An 11,010-nucleotide genomic window follows, 5' to 3' on the forward strand; every position below is an offset into this window, starting at 1 on the left:
CTTTCAGTTTCCCAACACCAGGAAGTGATGAACTTTCATCTGACCTCGTGTTCCGAGTTCCCTCTCGTCCTTGGATACCCCTGGCTTCACAGCCATAACCCTCACATCGACTGGTCTATGGGCACTATCAAGCAGTGGGGTCCTACGTGCCAAGCCACTTGTATCTTCCCAAGTTCCCCGAGTTCCCCTCCCGAGTCTCTAGAATCCATCGACCTGTCCCGAGTTCCCGAGTGTTACCATGACCTCAAACCGGTATTTAGCAAACAGAGGGCCACCAAACTACCACCCCATAGACCTTACGATTGCCCCATCGACCTGTTTCCGGGCACATGCCCCCCCAGGGGTCGGATCTTTTCCCTATCTCCTCCCGAACGAGCTGCTATGGATACCTACATCAAGGACTCTCTGGCAGCAGGCCTCATGCGTCCATCCACCTCGCCGGCGGGAGCAGGGTTTTTCTTTGTGGCCAAAAAAGACGGGGGATTACGTCCTTGCATCGACTACCGGGGACTTAATGCCATAACCGCTACCCGCTACCCCTTATGGCCACAGCCTTTGAGCTGCTCCAGGAAGCAGTGGTCTTCACTAAGCTTGACCTGCGGAACGCATACCATCTTGTGCGGATCAAACCCGGTGACGAGTGGAAGACCGCTTTCAACACGCCTACTGGTCACTACGAATACTTGGTGATGCCCTTCGGCCTGACCAACGCTCCAGCTGTGTTCCAAGCGCTCATAAACGATGTGCTTAGGGATATGCTTAACATCTTCGTGTTTGTTTACTTGGATGACATCCTCATCTTTTCGAGCTCCCTTCAAGAACACACTAAGCATGTCAGACAAGTACTCAAACGCCTCCTTGACAGCCATTTGTACGTTAAGCCGGAAAAATGTGAATTCCATTCCTCCCGAGTACAATTCCTGGGATTTGTAGTGGAACCCGGTCGAGTCCAGATGGACCCCACGAAGGTAGGGGCGGTAGCGGATTGGCCCACCCCCAAGTCCGTTAAGGAAGTTCAGCGTTTCCTGGGCTTCACTAACTTTTACCGCAAGTTCATCAAGAACTTCAGCTCGGTGGCAGCCCCTCTCTCAGCTGTAACCAAGGGTGGCAACACAAGGTTTCTGTGGGGAAGAGAAGCTGAGACGGCCTTCCAAGGACTCAAGCAGCGCATTCTCTCTGCTCCCATTCTGACACTACCAACGGCGGATGAACCTTTTGTGGTGGAGGTAGACGCATCAGAGGTTGGTGTTGGAGCTGTCCTGTCTCAGAGGGGTGAAGACAAGAAGCTTCATCCTTGCGCCTTCTTCTCTCACCGGCTTACCCCGGCCGAGAGGAATTACGATGTGGGGGATCGTGAACTCCTAGCGGTTAAGATGGCATTGAAGGAATGGAGACACTGGCTCGAGGGGGCTTCTCAACCGTTTCAAGTGCTTACGGACCACAAAAATCTGGAGTATATCCAGCAGGCGAAGCGGTTGAACTCCAGACAAGCTCGATGGTCTCTTTTCTTCAGCCGATTTCAGTTTATCCTCACCTATAGACCCGGGTCGAAGAATCTCAAACCGGACGCCTTGTCACGAATCTACTCTCCTGCCATTCGAGAAGATACTGACATGACTGTCCTTCCGGCCGCTAAGATCGTGGCTCCGATCTCGTGGCAAGTGGAGGATACCGTGAAACAAGCCCAAGCCATCGAACCGGGCCCTGGAGGAGGTCCTGCCAATCGGTTGTTTGTTCCCAAGGCAGCAAGGTCCCAAGTCCTTCTGTGGGGGCACTCCTCTCGCCTCACCTGTCACCCGGGCGTAGGTCGCACCTTGGAGTTCATCCAGCGTAAGTTCTGGTGGCCCACCATAAAAGAAGACGTTGCCACTTTCGTCAAGGCCTGTTCCGTGTGCTGCCAGGGCAAATCTTCTCACCTCCGCCCTCAAGGACTCCTTCACCCTCTATCTATTCCCCACCGACCCTGGTCCCATATCTCATTGGACTTTATTACTGGCCTTCCTCCGTCCCATGGTAATACAACTATCCTAGTCATCATCGACAGGTTTTCTAAGGCGGCCAGGTTCGTTCCCTTGACTAAGTTACCTTCTGCCAAGGAAACGGCTGAGTTGGTGATTAACCATGTGTTCCGAGTCTTCGGCATTCCGCAAGATATGGTTTCCGACAGAGGTCCCCAGTTCGCCTCAAGGTTTTGGAAGGCCTTCTGCCAACTCATAGGGGCCACTGCCAGTCTATCTTCAGGGTACCATCCGGAGTCCAATGGCCAAACCGAGAGGATGAATCAAGAGCTGGAAACCACCCTCAGATGTATGGTCTCCAACAACCCGTCCACATGGTCGTCCTTCATGGTTTGGGCCGAGTACGCGCACAACACCTTGTGCTCCTCCTCCACTGGTATGTCCCCGCACGAGTGTCAGTTTGGCTATGCTCCTCCATTGTTCCCGAACCAGGAGGCAGAAGTCAGTGTGCCTTCAGCCTCGAGGTTCATCAGACGCTGTCGGCTTACGTGGAAGAAGGCCCGTCTTAATCTTCTGCGTTCCTCACAGAGGTACCAACAACAAGCCAACAGACGTCGCCGTCCCGGGCCTACCCTGCGCCTCGGCCAGAGAGTATGGCTCTCAACCAAGAATTTACCGCTACGGGTGGAGTCTCGCAAACTGTCCCAGAAATTCATCGGTCCCTTTAAGGTTGCCAGAAAAGTGAACCCCGTTACTTTTCGCCTGCACTTACCCAGATCCCTTAAAATTAATCCCACGTTTCACATTTCTTTATTAAAACCTGTTGTTTTTTCTCCCCTTATCCCGGCAGGCAGACCTCCCCCTCCGCCCCGTATCATCGGAGGCCAGTCGGCTTATACCGTCCATCGGATACTGGATTCCCGCCGGGTGCAGCGGTCCTGGCAGTATCTGGTGGACTGGGAAGGCTACGGTCCCGAGGAGCGCTCCTGGGTTCCTGCCAAGGACATACTGGACCCTGACCTCATTCGTCAGTTCAGGGTCCTCCACCCTGAGAAGGCTGGTAGGAACGTCAGGAGCCGTTCCTAGGGGGGGGATTCTGTCAGGTTTTGGCCAGGACTGTTCAGGTTTTGTTCACTAGATGTCCCCCTTGCACCTTTTTTGTACCTTTTGTTTTTTCTTGCCCTAATTATTGTTTGCACCTGTAAGTCATTCCCTTGTTAGTATTTAACCCTGTGTGTTCCTCAGTTCCTTGCTCAGTGTTTGTATGTTAGCACCCAGCCCCAGCCTTTGTGAACATTTTTCTCTTGTTGAATTTTCCAGAGGTTCTCTGGTTTTGTTCTCGTGTATTTTTGGATTGATCTTTTGAGGTTTGTTTTTTCCCTTGCTGTTTTTACCACTTTATGGATTTTCTTTTGTATTTTGGAAGATATCTATTTTTTATTAAACCACCATCTCTAGTACTGCTGTGTCTGCCTCATCTTCTGGGTTCTGCCAATTATTAGTGACTGTTTCTTGCACCGGGTCCTGACATCTGTGTTGTGTGAAGAAACTGCACATTTTAGAGTGGCCTTTTATTGTCCAAAGCACAAGGTGCACCTGTGTAATTATCATGATGTTTAATCAGCTTATTGATATGCCACACCTGTCAGGTGGATGTATTATCTTGGCAAAGGAAAAATGCTCACTAACAGGGAGGTGAACAAATTTTTGCAAAATATTTTAAAGAAATACTCTTATTGTACAGTATGGAAAATTCCGGGGATCTTTTATTTCAGCTCATGAAACATGGGATCAACACTTTACATGTTGTGTTTATATTTTTGTTCAGTGCAGATTCCCGTGTAAATAATGATCTGTGAAAGGTGTATGTAAATGGTAAGGAGGACAGGTCCCAAATCAAACCCTGCGGGACACCTGTAGTTATATTGAGGTAACATGACACCATCAGAAAGCACACGTTTGTGTCCTGTCTGACAGATAGTTCCCAAACCATTTGCAAGACACCTGGTCGAGGCCCATTTCAGACAACCTTTGAATGAGTAGGGGATGGTTGACAGTATCAAATGCCTTGAATAGGTCTATAAATATGGCAGTACAGGTATACCTATGATCTAAGCAATTTAACACATTGTTTAAGACAAGTGTAGCCAGTTGAAACAGTGCTAAAATCAGACTGGTGCGCATTAAGAATATAATTTTAAGTTTAAAAAAAAGTTCTTAGCTTAGAGTTTGTGATTCTAATATTTTTGCAAAACAAGATACACTAGTTTCGAAATTGGGCAGTAGTTATCTAGGTCAGAAGGATCCCCACCTTTGTGAAGGGGGAGGACACATGCCGCCTTCCTGATCTTAGGGATAGCACCAGAAGAAATGTTTCTATAAAAAATGTGGGGTCAAAGGTTATACAATGAGGGGGGCAGAAAGCTGCAGTAGAAAGGGATCAAGATAATCAACTCCTGTGGATTGTTTTTTACATAACATTTTTGCAAGGCACTTAATACATCATTGACATAAAATGGTCTGCTGCTCTCTCATTTAGCTATTTGCGCCTTACGGATTGTGGTTGTTGTGGATGGCTGTTCAAAAATGTACAGTATATGTGTATTTTAACACAATACTGGTTGAATTGAACAAGTTTAAGCCTCCTATCTATCAATCATCGACCAGTGGAAAGACAGTGAAAAATGCGCTCTTGCAATGGCTGCATTGTGCGGATCCTAGCCTATGGAATAAAGGTTTGAGGGAGTTCCTCCCTTCAACTCGAAGCAATGAGACGAATCAGTCCTCCATGACAACAAAATCATAAACAACAGAGTAGGCTAATAAATCCTTAATTTTGGGTTATGCTCATGTAAAACTATTTGGCTAATCTATATTTCCATATTTCCAAGTCCTATTGTCATGGAAATTCTTCAACAAAGACCTAATGTACACAACCTGTTCCCAGAACAGTCTCACTCTTAATGAATTTTGTCTGTTTGGGATGGCGTATCAGTCCACTGACGCTCCCTCCTGGGTCCATGGCGGGTCCCTTCTGCTCCTTTGAGTGGAGTGTGGGCTCCCTGAGCCACGCCTAACGTGGCCCCTGCGCAGTTAACCTTGAGTTCCCCTGGGAACGATCAGCAAGCGGAGTTAGCCATCCCATCCTCGTCGCCAAGAATTGTCGTGGAAATTCTAACCAGAAAGGAAGAGAGACTATAGATTCTTCTAACAACAATTGTTTTACAAGATTTGCAAATCTGGAGCAATGAACAATTACTCAATGGTGCAGAGTTAAGGCTCAACGAACAAGAGTTGGGTCTCAGTTTTTATAGGAAAGTACAACCTCTTTTGTCTATGTGGCAGTTTAGCAGGTGTGTGAGATCATGGTAGGAACATAGTGTACAAACAAGTGACAACGCCAGTTTTGTTACTATCTAGCTGCTGCTGCTCAAGCTAGACTCTGTTCTCTTCATATCTCCACACAGCTGTGCCCTTTGAACAGGATGGTCCAAAAACTGTAGCAACTCTCAGACGGCCCTTTGTCTTTGGCTGCGTTCCTAAGTTACACAAACGCAAGAGTGGAAAAAACACTTGCTTCTTTTTACGTGACAGAAACAGACAGTGGAAATGTGGAAATGTACAGGTTTGTAGGCTTATACAGCGTATGTTCATAACAGAGTTTGTAATTCACCACCTTATTATTATTGAAGATCAAGGGGGTGTTCAGTTAATTGGAATGACTGGAAATCTGACAGACTTTGTTTTTTAACGTAAAGATCTAGCCTAATCACATTATTATCTGTAGTAGAAAGCAAAGGGGTTAGAAGAAGCCTACATAACCAACCCATAAAGTAAAATTGAACATCCATTTATGGCCAGCTATGTAAACTCTTAAAATTGATTTATCATGCAATAGATGTCGTTCAATTGGTGATATTCATTTGTGTCTTCTTCTAATGCCTCTTTAAGGTGAAATAAATCTAAAATGGAATTACATTACTGAGTTTAGGTAATCCAAAAAGTTACGTAAATTATTACAATTTTGGACAAGTAACTAGTAACTGTTATGGATTGTGTTTAGAAAGTGACCTACCCAACCCTGCATAAAAGGGCAGACCATTCTACAGCAACATTAGTCTCTTGTGACAGCTAGTTAGCGCACACAAGATTTGGTTCCTTGGTTCATGTCTTCCAGTTTGTCTTGGTTTCTGAGCCCCGTCTCTCTCCCTGGCAGGTGTCTGCAAGGCTACATGAACAGCAGTCTGTCGGTGTTTGACATGGGCGCGCACTGGAACGTGAGCGAGGAGCAGAATAGATACTGCAGGTACAGAGACTACAGAGCCTCTCCCTGGAGCCCAGTACCATACGACTTCACTCTGCAGTTCTGGCACGTCCTGGCTGCAAGACTAGCCTTTATCATCGTCTTCGAGGTACGTCAGCACGTCCATGCTCTGTCTGTCTTGATCTCTGTCTCAGACACTCATTAGGTGTTTCCGGCAGTATGATTCAATGACCTGAAAATCAGAAAGTGGGCAAATACTTTTCCCCGACACTGTACCTTCACATACTGGTGAGATTAGAGAGGTTGGCTTGCAACCTGAGGTTTACCAGTACTCTGGGGATTCTAGATATCCCAGATGCTATGTCCTGCCCATGTTCCTTTAAGCAAGGAACCTATCCCTTAAAACCCATCAGGGAGTTTATGTTTGCCTGTGTTGATTTTCTGTGATCTGAAAATGACAATGGACAACAAAGTCTTGTTCTTTCTCCATTTCCTCCCTCAGCACCTGGTGTTTGGCATTAAGTCGTTCATCGCGTACCTGATCCCAGACATGCCCAAGAGTCTGTGTGACCGCATGCGGAGGGAGAAGTACCTGATGCAGGAGATGATGTATGAAGCAGAGCTGGAGCACCTGCAGAAGGAGAGGAAGAAGAACGGCAGGAGATATCACCACGAGTGGCCTTAGTGTTAGTCATGTTATGTTACGTCCCTGTACTACATACAGTACCTCGTCTGCACACCTAAATCATATACACACACACACACACACACACACACACACACACACACACACACACACACACACACACACACACACACACACACACACACACACACACACACACACACACACACACACACACACACACACACACACACACACACACACACACACACACACACACACACACAGTACACTTAATACACACACCAACACACACACAAACATATGCACTCAGATCACATGTTCCCTTCTGCACACCAAAGAGGCCCTCTTCTGTCACCAGACCTGAGGCCCTCCCACCATCCTTCCCTGTCCACCGTACTTGTCCCCTGCTCCCATCTCTGTTACTGTGCCCCGTACTTGTCCCCTGCTCCCATCTCTGTTACTGTGCTCCGTACTTGTCCCCTGCTCCCATCTCTGTTACTGTGCCCTGTACTTGTCCCCTGCTCCCATCTTTGTTACTGTGCCCCGTACTTGTCCCCTGCTCCCATCTCTGTTACTGTCCCCCACCTCTCCTTTCAGCTCTCCATCTAGCAGGAGCCCTCGGCCCTGTCTGTTCCCTGTCACGCCTGTCCTGTGTCGTGTCCTGACTACGAATGGGGGGAGAGACCTACCTATCCAATTGTAATGTTTACTATGCAGAACAAGGGCTGCAGATCAGTTCACTACTGACTGTCTGCTCTCTTCTCGTCTCACTCTCATAGCACTCTCCATAGACACAGAATGACTAGAACGGACATCCCCATTCAAGTCAACGGTCCGTAATGGGTGGACAAGACTGGCGGCCATATTGAGTGCACCCGTCAAATTGCTGTGGTCTGAGGGCCTTTGTCCCTTTCTATGTCATTCTATTTCTACGTCGCTCTTCTCTATGTGGCAGCTAGCCTATAGCAGCCTGCTATGACATAAGACACTCCGGTCCAGTCCGGTGCAGTTCACAACACGGCTGTGTGTTCTGTGTTTGTCTTCCATGGACTTGGTATGGGCCAGTCACTGTCCTATGTGGCTGTCTGACTGTGCTACTGTACTGTGGCACTCATAGTGGTTCCTCTTGTTGCTTAAGTGATTCTATTGACGTATGTACGTGTCTACCAAAAAAAATAACAATGGACAATAATAATGTTGTTTATGCATAATGACTGTAAGTAATATTGCCCTCGAAGCATGCTGATTCGTTTAAAGCATTTTGGTTCATTTGTTGAACTTGCAGCATATCTGGGAAGATGTTACCGTTCAGAAGTTTGATAGAGGTTTAATTATCTCTATTTAAATCATGTAAAATGCATGGTTCATTTAGTTTTTGTATTTTCTTGGATAGACAACGTCCCTGTCTTGATGCCTGGTTTACTGCACAGTCCGTTTCTATTCTGTGTGAGCTGAATGTTAGACATGTATTTACAATATTGCTGATCTTGACTGTGTCCTGAGTTGTGGATGCTAGTATGTGAATATGGTGTGTTGATATTACTACAGTTTTAACCAACCACAAAATGTGTCACAAACATCACTCGTGCCTGTTGTTGCTGCAAATGCTTTACTGTACGTGCAAGAAAAATGTTTCTTGTAATTTTTCTCCAGTATGATTTACAACAACAAACTGAACTGTCTGTCCCCCAAGGATTTCATTTGGAGGAATGTTGTGATAAGAAAAATATGAAAATATAACTGCCAAATTCTGGCATTTATTTTCCTCTGTTGATAGCTCTGCAAGTAGAGAAAACCAACCCATCAGCAACATGCGAGTCATGTAGTGAACTATACTGTACAGGCACTGGAGGGCAGTGAGCGCACTGGAAAATCTGTTCTTCCATTTACAGAATCAGTTTCTCATTGGCTACTGGAAGCAGAGAATCTGTTTTCTCACTGGCTACTGAAGCAGAGAATCTGTTTTCTCACTGGCTAATGGAAGCAGAGAATCTGTTTTCTCACTGGCTAATGGAAGCAGAGAATCTGTTTTCTCACTGGCTACTGGAAGCAGAGAATCTGTTTTCTCACTGGCTACTGGAAGCAGAGAATCTGTTTTCTCACTGGCTAATGGAAGCAGAGAATCTGTTTTCTCACTGGCTACTGGAAGCAGAGAATCTGTTTTCTCATTTGCTACTGGAAGCAGAGAATCTGTTTTCTCATTGGCTACTGGAAGCAAAGAATCTGTTTTCTCACTGGCTACTGGAAGCAGAGAATCTGTTTTCTCACTGGCTACTGGAAGCACTCAGAATGTGGCTGATTATGCGTCCCAAATGGCACCCTAATCCCTTGGTAGTGCACTACTTTAGAACAGGACTCATAGGGAATAGGGTGCACTACTTTTGACCAGGACCCATAGGGAATAGGGTGCACTACTTTAGAACAGGACCCATAGGGAATAGGGTGCACTACTTTTGACCAGGACCCATAGGGAATAGGGTGCACTAATTTTGACCAGGACCCATAGGGGATAGGGTGCACTACTTTTGACCAGGACCCATAGGGAATAGGGTGCACTACTTTTGACCTGGACCCATAGGGAATAGGGTGCACTACTTTTGACCAGGGCCCATAGGGAATAGGGTGCACTACTTTTGACCTGGACCCATAGGGAATAGGGTGCACTACTTTAGAACAGGGCCCATAGGGAATAGGGTGCACTACTTTAGAACAGGGCCCATAGGGAATAGGGTGCACTACTTTAGAACAGGGCCCATAGGGAATAGGGTGCACTACTTTAGAACAGGGCCCATAGGGAATAGGGTGCACTACTTTAGAACAGGGCCCATAGGGAATAAGGTGCACTACTTTTGACCTGGACCCATAGGGAATAGGGTGCACTACTTTTGACCAGGGCCCATAGGGAATAGGGTGCACTACTTTTGACCTGGACCCATAGGGAATAGGGTGCACTACTTTAGAACAGGGCCCATAGGGAATAGGGTGCACTACTTTAGTACAGGGCCCATAGGGAATAGGGTGCACTACTTTAGAACAGGGCCCATAGGGAATAGGGTGCACTACTTTAGAACAGGGCCCATAGGGAATAGGGTGCACTACTTTAGAACAGGACCCATGGGGAATAGGGTGCACTACTTTAGAACAGGGCCCATAGGGAATAGGGTGCACTACTTTAGAACAGGGCCCATAGGGAATAGGGTGCACTACTTTAGAACAGGGCCCATAGGGAATAGGGTGCACTACTTTAGAACAGGGCCCATAGGGAATAGGGTGCACTACTTTAGAACAGGGCCCATAGGGAATAAGGTGCACTACTTTTGACCTGGACCCATAGGGAATAGGGTGCACTACTTTTGACCAGGGCCCATAGGGAATAGGGTGCACTACTTTTGACCTGGACCCATAGGGAATAGGGTGCACTACTTTAGAACAGGGCCCATAGGGAATAGGGTGCACTACTTTAGAACAGGGCCCATAGGGAATAGGGTGCACTACTTTAGAACAGGGCCCATAGGGAATAGGGTGCACTACTTTAGAACAGGGCCCATAGGGAATAGGGTGCACTACTTTAGAACAGGGCCCATAGGGAATAGGGTGCACTACTTTAGAACAGGACCCATGGGGAATAGGGTGCACTACTTTAGAACAGGGCCCATAGGGAATAGGGTGCACTACTTTAGAACAGGGCCCATAGGGAATAGGGTGCACTACTTTAGAACAGGGCCCATAGGGAATAGGGTGCACTACTTTAGAACAGGGCCCATAGGGAATAGGGTGCACTACTTTAGAACAGGGCCCATAGGGAATAGGGTGCACTACTTTAGAACAGGGCCCATAGGGAATAGGGTGCACTACTTTAGAACAGGGCCCATAGGGAATAGGGTGCACTACTTTAGAACAGGGCCCATAGGGAATAGGGTGCACTACTTTAGAACAGGGCCCATAGGGAATAGGGTGCACTACTTTAGAACAGGGCCCATAGGGAATAGGGTGCACTACTTTAGAACAGGGCCCATAGGGAATAGGGTGCACTACTTTAGAACAGGGCCCATAGGGAATAGGGTGCACTACTTTAGAACAGTACCCATAGGGAATAGGGTGCACTACTTTAGAACAGGGCCCATAGGGAATAGGGTGCA

At 47.1% G+C, this 11,010-nt stretch overlaps 1 protein-coding gene across 2 annotated transcripts in view; it reads left to right on the forward strand.

The window, feature by feature from the left end:
- ano3 (anoctamin 3) overlaps positions 1 to 8,553 on the forward strand; it is a 141,677-nt gene extending 133,124 nt beyond the window's left edge. Inside the window, exons 25-27 of one of the 2 annotated variants that reach the window (XM_071405252.1) lie at positions 6,175 to 6,370; positions 6,725 to 6,908; positions 7,651 to 8,553. In XM_071405252.1, coding sequence (XP_071261353.1) covers positions 6,175 to 6,370; positions 6,725 to 6,907 — 379 coding nt within the window. In that variant the 3' untranslated portion in view covers position 6,908; positions 7,651 to 8,553. Of the gene's footprint in view, positions 1 to 6,174; positions 6,371 to 6,724 lie in introns of both variants that reach the window. The other variant, XM_071405253.1, reaches the window with a different exon arrangement.
- Positions 8,554 to 11,010: the final 2,457 nt, after the last annotated feature.

This window comes from Salvelinus alpinus, chromosome 6, assembly GCF_045679555.1.
Source record: "Salvelinus alpinus chromosome 6, SLU_Salpinus.1, whole genome shotgun sequence".
Lineage (NCBI taxonomy): Eukaryota > Metazoa > Chordata > Actinopteri > Salmoniformes > Salmonidae > Salvelinus > Salvelinus alpinus.